The following is a 16,000-nucleotide window of genomic DNA, read 5'->3' as shown; positions in this document are numbered from 1 at the left end:
GATTTTGAGAAGATAAAGGAGAAAGAGAGACATACTGGAAACTCTATGAAGTTTAAATAATAACCTAATGCAAAAACTTAAAAAGCTTACAAGCAAAAAAAACAGGATCTTCACTCATGTATGTACCCAGCACTATATGGACAGCACACCAGATTAACCTACTGGCAGATCACAGTATTCGCTTGCATCTATCCAGCTCATCTGCTAAGTTTTTATGTCACTGTTCTTGGCTTTAAACCCACACAGATCCCTACCTGACATAAACAATAAGTGACTAAAAAACAGCTTCAGAATGTGTCTGATTTCCTGGAAAGTAAGCATCATCCTGAGAACAGAATTTCTTAAGCATGGAAAGGAACAAGAAAATGAGTGAGAGCAGGGTGCCAAATACAAGCTTCTGTGGGCTCTTTACATTCCACTTCTCCAGTAAGCACGACTGCCTTCCAGAGCCAGACATCTGGAGATGCTTACAAACTAATCCAGGAGCCCATACAAAATCTGATACTGCATTCATATGCAAGACCCAAGGAGGTCTTCTAAATTCTGCCTGGAAAACTAAAGCAACCAATTAATGTATTCCACCAATTGCTGGTTAGGTACTCCTTATGTAAAGTAGCAAAGAGAAGGAAAAATACAATTGGGAAAAGCACATAGCTCTGCCATTAGAAAACGATTCCTGTGAAATGAGGTAAGACTGACTACAGTGTCTCTTACCGTCTATCTTTAATAAAAGAGTAGTAGTGGCCAGCATGCGCCTGACCACTGTGGACAACAACTCCCACAAGCTCATAGTTCTCAGAAATTGTGACTTTTTTCCTGGGTGACCCTCCTGAGGTCCCGTCGCCTCTCCCCTCGCCTCCCTCTCCGCTGCAGTCTTGACGAGCCATTCCAGATACAGTGTAGGGCTCCATGTTGAGCACCCAGGGGAACTGTGAAACAATGGAAACAACCTTAATCCCAATCACATTTACATTAAAGTTAAGGAGGCTGTAACAATATTAGGAAATGTGATTTATTAGGTACAAGTGTTTGATCTTCATACCCTAATCTGCTCATCATATTTGATAGACCGTCCGCTTTCCCAGTCGAAGCCAAAGCGCATAAGGTGAATACAGAGAACACTGGGCAGGGATTTGATACATGTCCTCTTCACTGTGGTCCTCTGTACAAACACACACACTAACACTTATAAGCACATATGATGTCAGTGCTGTATAAAAGCATGAAGGGGAGTGTACAGACCTTCTCTTTGCATTTCTCACAGTAGTAGGCATTGCTGCCCTCTAGCACCTCTCCTCGGACAAACTGGTCTAATGAGATCTCTAAACTCTGACAAGAGGTCACTCCAAGGTTCAGTGCCATGAATGTTTCCTCACGCTCATATCTGTGCAAAGGATGTTTGTGAGTCAAATTTCATGCATAAAGAAAAAGATTTGGTAAATTCTACACAGTAAAAACCTGTGGCTCACCGGTGAGGACAGTCTTTACAGATCTTCTGGTCAGAGAAAATTCCCTGGAATGTGTTTTTGAAGATCTGCTCTCGACCCATTTTCTGGTGGAAAAAGTTTGTCATTGACAAATTAAAGTTTCTAATCAAGTGACGACAGTGTTTCTTTAGTGTGTGAGTTATACCTTGAGATGTTCGTCAAGCTGATCCACCAGGCTAGTGAAAAACTCATAGGCATCCTGCTGTTCTCTTACATATAGCTCTTTGTTCCACATCTTGAAGATCTGCAACAGAAATATTATGCATGTTTATACAGTTACATATCTATTGATAAACTGAGTTTTGTCACTTTAGTTAATGACACTCAGTTGTGTCACTATCCAAGATAACAAACTCTATATGTGTTACACAGACTTTATAGACATAATGATTACAGACAGCACAACATGGTCCATCATTAGGACTTATTAAAACCCCCCACATAATTTTACATGATAAAAAAAAAATACAAGAAACAGCGATGAACTCCAAGATTGTGCAGAACCTCTTGCAAATTAAAAATAGAACTTTGTCTCTGGTTTCTAAATGATTTAACAGTGAACAGACTTTTACCTTCCAGAAGTTCTCAGGTACATAATACTGGAGTTTGCTCTCCATCAGATGGCCAAATAGAGACTGAACCTGATAGAAAACACTCTCTTCAGGCTGGTCTGTGTCATCTTCAATGGACAGGAAAGCCTAAAACAAAAAAACATGGTATTGTAGTCACAGATACTGGTGTTACTGCTAAGTATCACATAATGTATGGAAAAAAAAATTAAGTAAACAGTTCATTGAAAGTGTACCTCTGGGAGGCCGGGCTGCATGTAAAGCTGCTGGAACACAGCATTCATATAACAAGTGGCTCCACCGTTCTTCAACCCAACAAAACCTGAGACTGAACGGCTCTCTACAGGGGGTAGATACTAAAGGAAAGGAAGAAAGAGTTACTTTCACACCAAAAGCACTGTCAGACTACATGCAACACCAAACATGATTACAATTAATTCTATTTTAACCGGTGTCTTACATCAAACTCCTTGCAGAGCGAAGGATCTGACTGGTGGTGCATGGACAGCAGCTCTCTGGTGATGAGCTGTAGGTTTGAAAGAGAGCTGTCTGCCAGCATTACCAGCACCTCATAGGCTGCCAATCTGCTGCTGGCTGTGCTGCACCTAATCACACACAGAGAAATGATTAAATACCGCTATCAGGAATACTACAAAACACACAATGTTGTTTGCAAAATGGAGGGATTTACCCATTACTTAAAAAAAAAAAAAAAAACAAGCAAACAAAAAAAGCAGATCCCTTTTATATGAAATCACAAAATGATTCTCAAAATCACATCTTAAAAAATGAAAAGTTGGATTAGAACAGAGAAAAAATGAAACTAATTGGAAGGAAAGGAATACATACTTTGGGTGGAAATCATGGCTGGGGGCCGGGGAAGTTGTAGGGTTGGAGCTGTTGATAATGATGCGTGAGGCTCGAAACAGGAAGTCATCGAGCAACTGCTGGATGAGAGATGGACCTGGACAAAAAGTTACAACATTACATAACAGCTGTGTCCTAAATAAAATAGAATATACATTGGATAGGTGTGGATATGCATGTATACTCAGTGTTTGCTCACCAAGATGTTCTTTCTCATTGCCACAGAGAGACAACAAGGTCTTGATGAGTCTGAGGTGCCCTGCTAGGAGGATGTTATCTGCCTCGCTGGTCTCCATCTCAGAGCTCCAGCTAGGCTCAAAATTGTCAAGCCAAGAGATCTCGTCCTCCAGCATGGTGGCTGCGCTCACTTTTAACACCTCCATCTCTGACGCTTGAGGAGGTGAGGCATGCAGCGAAGCGGGAGGAAGGAAAGGAGGGATAGAAAAAGAAAGGAGCAGAAAGCAAATGTGTGATTCACTGGCCTTTAGTTGGTGAAAAAGCAGTCTGTAAGGTCTGCATTACAACAGAGCCTCAATCAGGGACAAAACTTCATATTTAGGAATGTGTAACTGTGGCTTACTAGTTAGGTCGTCCAAAAGCTGGCATCTTAGATCAAAGTATTCAGTGCACTGGGACAGCAATCTGAAAACAAAAACCAACACTAACTCATGATGTCTGCATATGTTTTAGGGATTTTGCACCTTGTGCTTTATTGATTAGATACCTTTGGTTGACCCCCCTCATGACAGATGTGGGGCTCCATAACGGGAGCTGAGCAGTCAGGATAACTGAAAGGAGGAACAAGTTAGGTTTTTGGACTTCAGGGAAGGCTGATGTGTCAGTTTGGCTCAAAGTGTACAGTTGATCACAAGCCACACGGCGGATCTGAGAGAAGAAGAAACATAGAAAAGATAAGTAAATATAATATAATGTTTGAAATACATTTCTTCTGTTATTTGCTGAGTGTGTTATTTACCTCTCCGCTGGGAGATCCGAGCAGAATATCAATAATAAAATCATTGACAGAGGGCAGGTTGTAAAAAGAAGCTGGAGAAAGAAACCAAACACAAGATTTACAGCCTGTTGGACACAGTACAGAATATCTCATTACAATACACAGTAAAAGTGAGACTGTGATCTTGTAGTGTTGTCTGTACGCCTGCAGGAGTCTTACACAGCTGCTGACAGCGTAACTGCAAACAGGTAACCAGCAGAGACAAAGCCTCGCGAGCGATGATGGCATCTTTGATGGAGACACTCTGCTGTCTGACACATATCCCTGCATGCAATGCTGTTGGTGTGGTCTCGCCCTCGCTACTGGAGCTGCAGTTACTCCCTGCAAAACACAAATACATTTACTTTCAATTCTTTAGGTTTAGTTTCAGTAAAATATTTTGAGCGTGACCTATTAATAACCAACAGTCAGCATTAGTCATAAATTAAAAATGAAGTTGTACAAGCCACATCCACTGACTGAAAAACATGTAGCTAACACCATAAGTTATCTACTTGGTAGACTTACAGAGACAAACAGACAAAATGTGTAATGATTGTTTTTTCTTTGTCTCACCAGTGCTGCTGACTCTAGTGCGTACTCCCTGGGGCAGAAGAGAGCCATGCGTCTCTCTGATTGGCTGTGGGCTACCGACTAGATCTAATCGACCTGCTGCAGCCGCCCAGGTCAGACGCATAAAACAGGCCACTGTGGAAGTGAAGTCCCCCACTTCCATGGTCTATAAAAGAAACAGCAGCAGATAGAGCATCTGGAGTACTTTACATTTACTGGACACCAAATTTATCCTAGAAATAACCTCAAAATTGAAATTATTTCTACCATACCTGAATAGCGACACGTGCAGCAGGTATGATTTCTTCAACTCTTATGGATGATCGCTCAGACAAAGACATCTGTCTGTAGGAGGACTTCTCTGGAGTGCCACATAGAGAGAGCTGTCGCCCTGCTCGCCCAGCATTACGAAACGGCCGAGATGATAGCGCATCGCCATCCCTGATGACATCATCGTCCAGTACAGCAGGCATGCTTTGACCAACCAGAAGGAACCTGCAAACAAAGCCCATTCAGTTAGAAGTTTGGCATAGTATGTGATGATTATATAAACCTTGTATGTTTGTGACATGTATTGCACCTGGCCAACTGAAGACAGATTGAGTAGACCCCTTGTCTGGTCTCATAGTCCACTTCTGATGGGATGGAGTCTCTCTGCATAACATTTACCACCAGACTGCAGAGGTGACAAACAGAAACACAATACTCAAGACTAAAAATAAAAAGATGCCATAAGGCATTTTGGATAGAAGCATATGCCATGTGGAATATATGTACTGGTGTATAATGTAGCTTGACAACTATGCTGACACCTCCTACAGTGGCTCAAAGCAAACAAAGAACAGCAATTGTTTTAAAGGTCTGTTGTTTGTGGTGCTACCTGAGGCCTCCTGCTTTCAGGAAATTCTCACAGAAGGATTTGCTGCTTGTTTTGGCCATCTCATCATCAGATGTGGGCATGAGTTTTGAACTCAACACCTAACAAAGACATAGGAGAGAAAAAGGAAAAGAGATGAAAACTGATGTCATGCAGCTTAGTCAACTTTAAAACAGGGAATTTTGCATTTATATACGTATTTGGGGTTTTACGTTTAAATATACCTCAAGGTTGTATAGCACTCTGAATGTGGACATGCCAGGGGCTGAAGATCTAAAAAGGGACTCCAAGATGGAAGCAGCACTGGGCTGATGTTGCTGCTTGGAGGACATAGAAGGAGAACGAGAGCCTGCACCCTGGCCGAGGGTGAAGAGCGTTTTCTAGAGAAAAGATACACAAAAGATAGAAAATAACTCCCTCAGACAACGGATAAGGCAAAGAAATGCACACAAGAGAAATTTGTTTAGACTTATAATAAACCCTCCTCCAAAAGCAGAAAATTAAAAATTTCAGAGGTTTATCGTTCTGCATTAAGCACTGTTAATAAGAAAAGAGTTCAAGTAACCTGATGGCTCCAGACGCTGGATTCTTTGGGAACAAAGTTGTCAAGTGCATCCTGTACTTCAGGATCTGTTGGAATGAGCAGCAGCAACTTCCTCACACGCAGAGTGATCCTGGAAAGTACAAGAAATATCCAAATACATAAAAAGGGTTATTAACTGCCTTTGGTCTTAATACATGAATTATGAAATAGTAGTGACTTAAATATTAATTACCAATCACTTTTTACCCAGCTAAACATGCATGCAAGAGTCTCTGTCTATGTTTTTATGCATTTTTGTATCTACACAAATTGCTTCAAAATGAGGTGATGTAAATAGCTAAATAGCGTCTTCTGTTGTCATATGGAAGAAATATTACCTTACCTGGACTCATCAAGGTTTGCTAGCTGGTAAAGCATCTCAAACACATTACAGACCAAAGCCATCACAACTCCAGGCAGAGACTTCTCCTAGAGACACAGAAATGTACGCACTTTGTATTAGAACCAGCGGAAAGTTTAATGGATGCACAATTTGCAGTTCTAACCATGTCTATGATGGTACCTGCTCTAGGGCATAAGCAGAGTTGAAGACAGCAGAGCTGGAACTGCTGGAGGCAGAGGCTGAGGACTCGGAGCTGCCAGAGGGAGTGCCAGTGCCTGAGCTCTTCACAGTTAAGCTCTGCTCATCGCTAAAGCCAAGCTGAGACAGCAGCTTATGGTCTCGATTCATGGTCAACTAATACACGTTGGAGGTGCAGTAAAAGGACAATGTGAGAGAAAAAACAAAACAAAATTAATTTTGTTCAAGGACACACAACAGGATAGTGGACGACCTTCCCCAGACAGGCACTGCACTGAATCATCAACACTTACCACACTATCATTGGCAAAGATTTGGACATTATCCACCGGACAGCTCAAGTGCTCAGATATCTTCCACCGGATACTTCCTACTGTTTCATTACTGTGAGTCTGTACAACAGACAGACGAGTAAAATTAGCCATTTCCTCTGAAGACCTGAACTGTGCACAAAAGGGCAGAAGTTTATAATACCTCTAAGGTAAAAGTGTCTTTGGTTGACTCGTAGGTGATGTGAAGAGTGACAGGGTGTCCATTGAAAGAGGCCCCGTGAGGTAGAATAGTGCGAGGAACTGAGTACATATCCTACACAGAAATACACAAAAACATGAGGTTAAAAAAACCCATTATAGCATAATCATTTTTATTTACACGTGTAATGAAACCTTGGAGACAGAGTGCACAGCTTACCTCTATAGTGATGACATAGCGCTCAGCCAACAGCAGCAGTCTTTCAATTATCACCAGCTTAGTGGATCTGGAGGTGGAAATTCACAGAAGCGTCTCAACAATAACAAGCATATTTATACTCAAAACATTTTATCCATCACTAACATGCAAGATAAATTATATAAACACAAATGTATTTTAATAGGTTTAGTAACTATGTTCTTACCCAAACCCCCCTCTGTACCTGGATGGTGATTGTACAGATGTGGCCACAGTCGGCATGGCCGTGGCTGTCAGCATCTTGGTTGCTTTAGTAACAGCATGTGTCAAAGTAGGCCCACCCAGTGCCGAACTGGCTGCCTAAAAGAAGAACAAGAAATGTGCTGCTGGATCCCACTTTCTGTGAAATGGCACAATCATGCTAGTAACATATTCAACAGCTTACCTCTAGTCGTTTGTAGCAATCAGCAATGAACTTCTTGTGCAAAGACACAGAATCCTGTGAGGAGGAAGATTTATTTCTGCGTGTGATTTCTTTGTTTCAAAAACAGCCACAAAGCAGTAATTCAATTTTTATTATTGGAATACTTCTGATCATTTCTCATCAAAGTGAGGAGTGAAAACAATAGGCAGTCTGCAGCATCTTAAAAGGAAAATTCTTCCCAGGATAAAATATGCATATTCCCTCTGGTCCGTGTAACTTATCCACCTAAATTGTTCTGCTTTGAGTTTCCCAGTTTTGGATAGAGGGAAAAGAGATGACTGCCTTGTCTAGAATATAAAGGAACCAGAGAGCACATCCTTTTGGGGATTCAAAGTAATAGGTTCATTAGAAAGGAATTAATTCCAACACCAAACTGCTCACAATAAAGGTAATGACTTTTTTTGGGATCATGTAAAGAGACATTGCTGCTGATTTTAATGTGAACTGTCCTGTTAAATGACACTTCCACTCTCTTTAGAAGCAGTGCTAAAATTAAGAGGCCAGAGCAATAAATGCAAAAATATACTCAAACCTTCTTCATCTTGGGATTGAGGTTGGTGTAGCTATATGTAATAATCAGTTGGATTGCTTCATTGGCTATTTCTTCATCAGGGGTCTCCATGGCGATGCGCCAGATAAAGTCCATCCCTGCCAAGTCAATGCGCTCCACACACTGAAATCAAAGCACATAATACTTTAAATCTAAATGTCAACCAAGATGTATTTCAGTATTCTTTTCCTTTGCACGCTGAATGGTTCACTGTGTACTAAGGATCAAAAGAGAGAAAATGAAAGCTGACCAGCTGAGTTCCTTGGCGTTTTAGTCGATGATCACAAAGGTTGACATTCTCAAAGAAGGTCTTAAAAAGATTAAAACCTGAAACACATACAAAACATGTTAAATACATATTTATAATCCACTGCTGTGGGTCAATAATGTATCACCATAGAGTATCTCTCACCATTCATGGTGATTTCATAGGGTTCCAGTTTTAAGATCTTCTCCTTGAAGAGTTGCTGCTGAACATCACTCTCAAGGTCATGTTGCCCTTTTGTGAACCACTCAAAACACATCTGCACACACAGAAACACACTGTGTTAATCTCAGTTACAGTGAATTTTAGAGACAAATGAGATGGACTGGCTTGAGTTCTACCAAACTGAGCCTAACACAAAGACTAAATGAATGATCTGTTAAAGGCTGGAGGTAGTTAAACATTTGATTCTAACCACTTGTGCCCAGAATGATCTCATACTATTGGAAAGGGCAGAAACCTGCCTCCAGTTCTTTCTGTCCTTTTGTTGTTTTTTTTGTTCTCATACAAAGAAGCACTTGATAAAGCTAAACTTTACTGGATGATACATTGAGAAACCTAAACAGAATGGATGTCACTTTCTTGCCAGCTTGCTCTGTATTTAAAACTTGTATGAACATTCCTTTTATTGTGCTTTAAAAGGAAGAGGTAAAGTTTGTGCATTCCTCCAGATCAGTTATCCAGAGAAAGGAGGCTGCAATGATAAACAAATGGCCAAAGGCAAGGTTTCATTTGCAATGACTGTTTTTATACCTCACGGTCAAGTTCACAAACATCCGGCCCTGACACCAGGCACTCCCACAGCTCCTTGGCTCTGTTCCAGACCAGGTAGAGGCTAGCTTCCTGGAGAAAGAAGGCCAGGAAGCGCAGGTGGCTGTCCAGATACTAAAGACATATTGAAAGAGAAATGTGTTATCTTGTAACACTATCAATATGTAACATTATGTTCTTCAGGTGTAAACCTCATTCCAGCTAAGGGAAACTTGCATATTACCCACATTAATTTCTAATTATGCAATTAATCAAAAATATCCAGCAATACAGCTCCCAGGAGGAGCAGAAGGCTATTACGTTTTAGTCAGTGTACTCAGGTCATTTACACATTTTATTTGATTTTTAAATGCATTTATTCAGTTGTAACCTGGGGGGGCAAACAGAGGAAACAGGAACTATGGAAAATATGCATCCAGCAGATATTTTACTTATGAAGCTATAGTCACTAGTCAAATCCCTTAATAATGGTTTTGGTCATTAGCAGTAGAAAAGATGTTGAGGTTTTTATCTTATTTTTTAAAATATTTTTCCTTTATCTATTATACATTTACAAATCTTACTCAGCAGCATTTAATATCTGGGTATCAAAGTGTGTAAATATTTTAACTTAACTCTTGTGCAGCCTATATTCAACAATGTAATTTCAACACTATCAAAATCATCCTCAGTAATAAATATTCACACATTTCCCTGCATGAAGCTAACAGTAACCTGAGTGTTCATTACTGTGGTGGATCACAGGATGATAAATGACTGTTTACTGATCAGTCTCTTATGTGTCGCTGTATATAGATTTTCTTTATTTAAACAGTAAATGTTAAGTTACTGCAGCCTGACATTTGCCTTTATATTCAAAGAGTCACACTGTTATAAGGCAGGCACATGTTCTTATTATACATTAAACTGATCTGAGGATGAAACCACATTGCTGTGTTTGTTTTTACAATGATGACAGTTTGATCACGAAAAACGTCCTGGGTTAAAAAAAAAAGTTGGAGTATCTAACCTGGATTTTGAGGTTTGTAAATATTCAAATTTCTGTGAATCACTGTGATAAAAGAGAGCAGCTTCAAGCCCAGCAGGATGGGATATATCAGAGAGGAACTCTGGGTTTGATCAAGAAAAGCTCTCAGGGATGTCTCACTGACATCACTTTTTGATGTCAGTGAGAGCGAATATCCCTAATATGGCCATCTCACGCACACAGCTCTAGCTGTGAGAATGTAAACTGTTCCCACATGCTGTTTAAATCTTTTGTTTGTGAGGGAGCTAAAACAGCCTGTTTTAGACAATGGTTGAATTAGCATGACCCAGTGTGAAATGAATGAGGATTATTTTGAAATATGAGTCATGCATTGCTAATCTAGTAGCGAGTCCATGGATTCTATAGGGTTGGAAATGAGCATTATAGGTCACCTTTAAATTAAAAAGACAGACATACCTCCTGGTAGGTGTATCGTCCATCTACCAGGGTTGAGCCTGAGAGGCCGCTGTTACCAGCAGCTGTCACGGCAAGTCGATGGCAGCATACAAGGGATCCTGTGATTAGTTTGACAATCTCAAAATTCTTCTTCAAGTCTTGGATGATGCTCTGTTGGGAGACAGAGGGAATGTTAACTTAAACACAACGTAGAGCAGATTATTCAGGTGTGCATTTATATATGTTTTTATGTGTCACCTTGTCTTGTTTCTGGTATGTCTGCTTGATGAATGAACGGGTTATCTCATGCAGCTGACGGAGAGCAGGAACAACCCAGACCGCCTGTGGACTGCTCTGCTGTGAAGCCTGTTGAGATAAATAGATACACATGCGTGCATATCAGATGATGATATTTACTAAATCACAAAGCAAACACAGACGCTTGTTACAAAAATAGAGGTCAGCGATGATCTTTATGAATCACTTTTAATTTTATGTAACTGTTTTGTCATCGTAGACTTACTATTTTTGTAATTAAGGGCGTTGTTAAAACAAGAAGGGAAAAAGGAAAATCAGAGCCAGAGATTTAAACCACGGAAGATCAAATCTGCCACTTTTAACCCTCATCCTAGTGTTTCAGGTTTGCTTTTTGTTTTTTTAAATGACGTTGATAATGATTTAAAATCTGTTTCCTGTCTCTGCTTTGATGAACACTTTTTAAAAAATACAAATATTTTGGAGTCATGAGGGATTTCAGTCAAAAGTACCCATTTGCACCTATGCAGGAACTACTTATCTCAGGTAATGGTTGCCATGGGTCCTAAATTAATTTACCTAGCCACCAAGCGGAACTCTGTTAGTCATTTTAAAGAACAAGAATGGCATTGCTGCATTCATTGTCTGTATGGGGAAACTTCCCACACTGAAAGTTTTCAGAACGTTAGCAACATCGCCAAATCTGCTTGAAACAGCTGGGGAATGCTCTGGTTATGTTACTGCTATATTGCAAACACCAGTTGATTTGAGCAAGAATGAGTCTCCTGGGAGTTAAGAAACCTCTACTGCTGATGTGCCTGTCCAACACTGTGCTGGAAGAATCTACTTGAAAAAGGTGTTACTTTGCTCCCGAAACACAGACAGGAAGCTAGCAACTTTTTGTTCCTCCTTTTACATGCCAGCACGCGCTGATGATGACGCAAACTGTATGCTTTAACTGCCTATAGTAAGGGTTTAGCTTTAGGTTTTGTGTTGCCAGCAATAAGTCAGTCTCTCTCATTGGGTGCTGATCCCTTCCAGAGCTGCTCTTTGTTACCAGTTCTGTTCATATTTATGCATCAAATCTGATGCCGAGTGTAAATTAGTTGGGACGCCGACTCCTTCTTGGGCACAAACTGCTGCCCCAAGTGGAGGACTTTCAATATCTTGGGGTTTGTTCACAAGAGAGAGGAGACTGGAAAAGGAGATTGGCAGACATATTGGTGGGGTCTTGGCAGTGAAGTGGATGCTATGCCGATCTGTTGTGGTGAAAAGAGAGCTGAGAGTGAAAGCAAAAGTACAGCTATGTTCACAAGCTCTGGGTAGTACGGTAAATGAAAGAATAAGATCACAGATGCAAGCAGTGGAAATCAGTTTCTTCTGAAGAGGATTCGTACTCAGCCTCAGAAACAGAGCAAGGAGCTTGGTCATTGAGAAAAGGTAAGAGTAGAACCCCCTCCTAGGTGATGTGTTTTGAGCACATAATGGAGACTTTGGGGAAGACCCAGAATGCATTGGAGAAATTATTTCAATTATTTTATATTGGGATCAAAATAGATCCAGCAGCTTTCGTCATATAACTACAATACAATTGATGTTTACTTAAAATTACTGAAAACTAAGGAATATCAGAATCAATTAAGCTTTTGAGTATTTAGTGTGGATTGGGCGATAAAATGCAATTTTACAAAAATCTAATAATGATCTACTTTTTAGATGACATAGGACACATAACTAATAATGCTTTGAGCAGAAAAAAATATTGCTAGTATTATAATCTTGCTATTGTGACTGGTAGTCACAGTAGCAATTAATGATCCTTGCTGCCCCCAAGGACCCCAGGTCTATGTATGTCAAATATGCTGGTAGGATGAGGGTTAATGTGAAAGGCCAAATATCAAACAAAAGCCTCACTTGGGTATCCATGGTTCTGATTAGAGTCCTCGCATGAGTAAAAAATTTCCACCAAAGCTAACCAGTCATCCAGCAGATAAATCACTCATTTATTTCCACAAGCGTTCACCCAAGACAAGACCAACACCACTGTGTAATCATTAGCGAGTGCCAAAGCCCTCTTAGTGAGGCAAGCAGAAGATTAACATACACCTGGTCAAACAACCTCATGTTGCAATCATCTGTGAAATTATCAACCTGAGACCAACGAAACCCCTTTGTGGTCAAACCCCCTCCTCCACGATTGGATGCCAGGACTGAAGCAGCAAGATTGGATACACACCAGTCAGTGGAAATATAAATCATAATGGATACCTCTTTTAATTTGGCCAGTGAGTTAGATTTCTTCTTGCCCCAAGTGCCAATATGAAATGAGCTATGAGTCTCGTTGCCTTTACTGTCTTCCTGAGTGAAGTTCTAGAGACATACATATCATTTGAAGTGGGATATTTGTACACAAATAACAAGCAGGATTTCCAAGGATGACACACATATTTTCTTCCATGTGTGGCAACAGTCAGTCCAGCAGTCATTTTAAAATATGGTTATTGTATATAATTTCAAAATAGGAAAAACATACATGCAACTGATATATCATGCCAATTTCCATTTCTTGTACTGTGGCTCAGTTTGTCCACTGTCAGTTTTAGTTCCCTTCCCCCTCCCTTAAAGCCTATTTTCTTCTTATTAACTGTCATACGAAATTAACAAAAGAATAAACAGAGAAACAAAAAGGAAAAAGATCTGAATAGCAGGTGGGTGAAGCTGCTGAGAAGACCATATTAAATATATCACAAAGATTTCAAAGTAGAATAAAAATATCAGAAATTGAGCATTTAAGACAGAATCCTGAGGCTCACCAGGACTATTGAACATATGCCACGTTTAGTATGAGCATCTGCGTGTGTCCTCTCTAGGGTGAACCAGTTTGTCATGTTGGACAGCCAGGATGTGCAGTACCAATTTACTGACACAGTTATTAATGACATATAAAGTACACATTTAGAAAAGGCAAGATGAAGCATAAATTCCTCACATACTTGCAGTTTATAACGTTATCTACCACATTTTCCACACTTTGAGAGTAGTTTACTTAACAGTTCAGTCACACCACTGTTTCACAATATAGTCATTAACTGACTGTATCAGCAAATCAACTAATTATAAAACCTGCATTTACAGATACCCACAGAGGGTGCTACAGATGCAGACAATGACAAAAATATAAACTAATAAAAAAAGTTTAAAAATAAATTATTCTAGATAGATGGGTACTTGTTTAAAAAGAAAGACTCCCTTCATTACAGTGGGGTACACTGTATTGCAAGAGTTTGACAAACTTATAAGGGAATGCTAACATGCAGTAAAACTGTTACTGAAGGCAGAAAAAGACCTAGATATCTAGTAGATCTGTCTAGTGTTTCATTAAAACTGCTGAGCTGCAGTTTTAAGATTCGTGACAAATGCTCCCAGTTTTTTCTTTGTGTGTGTACAAAATAAACAACACCTTTAAAGCACCGGCTCAGTGAAATGCTAAACCCCAACAAGAGCCCAAGTAAACAAAGAAAATACTATACTTTGTCTGTCTCACCTTCTTAATGTCTTCAATGCATTTAATAATGTAACTGCGTTTCACCAACTCCTTAACAGCGTAGGCATCGCTCAGAATCCCCAGGTGCTCCTCCAGTGCCTGCTGAACTAGACTGGTAGGCAAGGTGGGGAGGTGAGCCAGTTCCCACAGCACCTCTAGCACCTGGACAGATACACACACAAGGACAAGGTTGACTCAAGGGAACATCCTTATATCAAAACCTTTCACAATATCTTTACCTGTTTTTTCTCCAATTACTTTTGAATGAGCCTACCTTTGACAAAAAGACATTTACACAGCATACCTTTCCTGTTGTGGTTTCAGAGCGAGCTTCTCTGCCTATCCTCCCGATCAGGCTGAGCAGCTTTTGCCTTACACGGTCACTCTCAACTTCCCAGCTCTAAATATCATGCAAACATGTTAACATAAATATCACGCACACATGTAGAAATCTCTTCAAATATAACCTATTTTATCAAAATGTCAGAGAGTGAGCGCTGACCTTTTGTATGAGAACGAAGAGGTGAGTGAGCTGGTCAAAGCTGAACTTCACAGCAGCAGCAGCAATTATTGTATGAATATTTTCTATTACAGTTGATGATTGACCCGCCTGAGATGGTCACACACAAAAAGAAATCAATACATCCACTGAGCTGACAGGTATTTGTCACATACTTACAGATATGCACATATAAAAGCACTCAGTGCAGTTTACTGATTTTCTTTAAGAGTTATAAATAGATAAAACCGATCAGAATGAATAATAAATATGTAATAACACATGCAGTTGAGATATAAATGGTTCTTACCTGTATTCTCCAGATCTTGGAGAGTTCATCTAGTGACAGTTTACTCCCCAGCAGCTCAATGATTCCCTTAATCCTCTCACAGTACTGAGCTTGATCAATGTTACCTGGAACAAAAAGAATGAATCAGCCAAAGTTAAACTGAAATCTTAATTTCCCGATTTCTCAGTTTAAATTTATGTCAGTGGTGACTACGTTTAACTATGTCTGTGTGTTTTGCCAAGCACTCATCAAAACTCTAGTAAGTTATGTTTTAACAAACATCGTTACCTTCCAGTGCTATTGACAGGACAGAGTTCTCTACAAGCCAGTCCAGCAGTTTATCTGTGTCAATGGCGTTTTTCACAGACTTTGAAACCGTGCTCTCTTCTATTAACTTTGTCACCTGAGAGACAAGCATACAAAAATAGTCTGACATGAGCTCAGAAATGGAAGCACTCAGAAAGAAATACTTTAAAATCTTCTTTTTGAGCTGACCTCTTTGAGGGAGTTCATCTTAGTGGAGAAGTGGGGTGTTTTGAGCATACGTAGAAGCGTATCCAGCCGGAGATCATCTACCACAGTAACCAACTCCCTCTGGAACCTCATACACAATAGCTTGATGGCTGACAGCAGGTCCGGGATGCTCACCAGACGCTAGGGTTGAATAACATTTGACTGAGTCATAAAATTCTTGTGAAGTTTCAATAAAAGAACCATTTCCACACTAATTTAGTTTCCTGAACTCAAGATAAGCAGTGTT

At 40.0% G+C, this 16,000-nt stretch overlaps 1 protein-coding gene across 3 annotated transcripts in view; it reads right to left on the bottom strand.

Annotated features, from left to right (window-relative positions):
• Positions 1-16,000, bottom strand: part of usp24 (ubiquitin specific peptidase 24) — a 33,502-nt gene that overhangs the window by 10,183 nt on the left and 7,319 nt on the right. The window contains exons 10-49 of one of the 3 annotated variants that reach the window (XM_026157653.1): positions 15,736-15,894; positions 15,529-15,643; positions 15,262-15,365; positions 14,955-15,062; positions 14,757-14,852; positions 14,453-14,614; positions 13,177-13,278; positions 10,912-11,019; positions 10,675-10,824; positions 9,213-9,344; positions 8,607-8,718; positions 8,445-8,521; positions 8,177-8,317; positions 7,606-7,659; positions 7,387-7,520; positions 7,182-7,248; positions 6,966-7,076; positions 6,785-6,883; positions 6,474-6,647; positions 6,294-6,379; positions 5,933-6,041; positions 5,592-5,747; positions 5,371-5,468; positions 5,071-5,166; positions 4,763-4,985; positions 4,494-4,656; positions 4,098-4,259; positions 3,900-3,970; positions 3,648-3,808; positions 3,504-3,565; positions 3,123-3,314; positions 2,906-3,020; positions 2,517-2,661; positions 2,293-2,412; positions 2,060-2,185; positions 1,633-1,731; positions 1,470-1,552; positions 1,243-1,384; positions 1,043-1,162; positions 715-929 (exon numbers count right to left, since the gene is read on the bottom strand). In XM_026157653.1, coding sequence (XP_026013438.1) covers positions 715-929; positions 1,043-1,162; positions 1,243-1,384; positions 1,470-1,552; positions 1,633-1,731; positions 2,060-2,185; positions 2,293-2,412; positions 2,517-2,661; positions 2,906-3,020; positions 3,123-3,314; positions 3,504-3,565; positions 3,648-3,808; positions 3,900-3,970; positions 4,098-4,259; positions 4,494-4,656; positions 4,763-4,985; positions 5,071-5,166; positions 5,371-5,468; positions 5,592-5,747; positions 5,933-6,041; positions 6,294-6,379; positions 6,474-6,647; positions 6,785-6,883; positions 6,966-7,076; positions 7,182-7,248; positions 7,387-7,520; positions 7,606-7,659; positions 8,177-8,317; positions 8,445-8,521; positions 8,607-8,718; positions 9,213-9,344; positions 10,675-10,824; positions 10,912-11,019; positions 13,177-13,278; positions 14,453-14,614; positions 14,757-14,852; positions 14,955-15,062; positions 15,262-15,365; positions 15,529-15,643; positions 15,736-15,894 — 4,949 coding nt within the window. The remainder of the gene's footprint in view (positions 1-714; positions 930-1,042; positions 1,163-1,242; positions 1,385-1,469; positions 1,553-1,632; positions 1,732-2,059; positions 2,186-2,292; positions 2,413-2,516; positions 2,662-2,905; positions 3,021-3,122; positions 3,315-3,503; positions 3,566-3,647; positions 3,809-3,899; positions 3,971-4,097; positions 4,260-4,493; positions 4,657-4,762; positions 4,986-5,070; positions 5,167-5,370; positions 5,469-5,591; positions 5,748-5,932; positions 6,042-6,293; positions 6,380-6,473; positions 6,648-6,784; positions 6,884-6,965; positions 7,077-7,181; positions 7,249-7,386; positions 7,521-7,605; positions 7,660-8,176; positions 8,318-8,444; positions 8,522-8,606; positions 8,719-9,212; positions 9,345-10,674; positions 10,825-10,911; positions 11,020-13,176; positions 13,279-14,452; positions 14,615-14,756; positions 14,853-14,954; positions 15,063-15,261; positions 15,366-15,528; positions 15,644-15,735; positions 15,895-16,000) is intronic. The other 2 variants (XM_026157654.1, XM_026157655.1) reach the window with 2 other exon arrangements.

Source organism: Astatotilapia calliptera, chromosome 23, assembly GCF_900246225.1.
Source record: "Astatotilapia calliptera chromosome 23, fAstCal1.2, whole genome shotgun sequence".
In the NCBI taxonomy this organism is placed as follows: domain Eukaryota; kingdom Metazoa; phylum Chordata; class Actinopteri; order Cichliformes; family Cichlidae; genus Astatotilapia; species Astatotilapia calliptera.
This window is presented reverse-complemented; position numbering and strand designations above follow the sequence as displayed.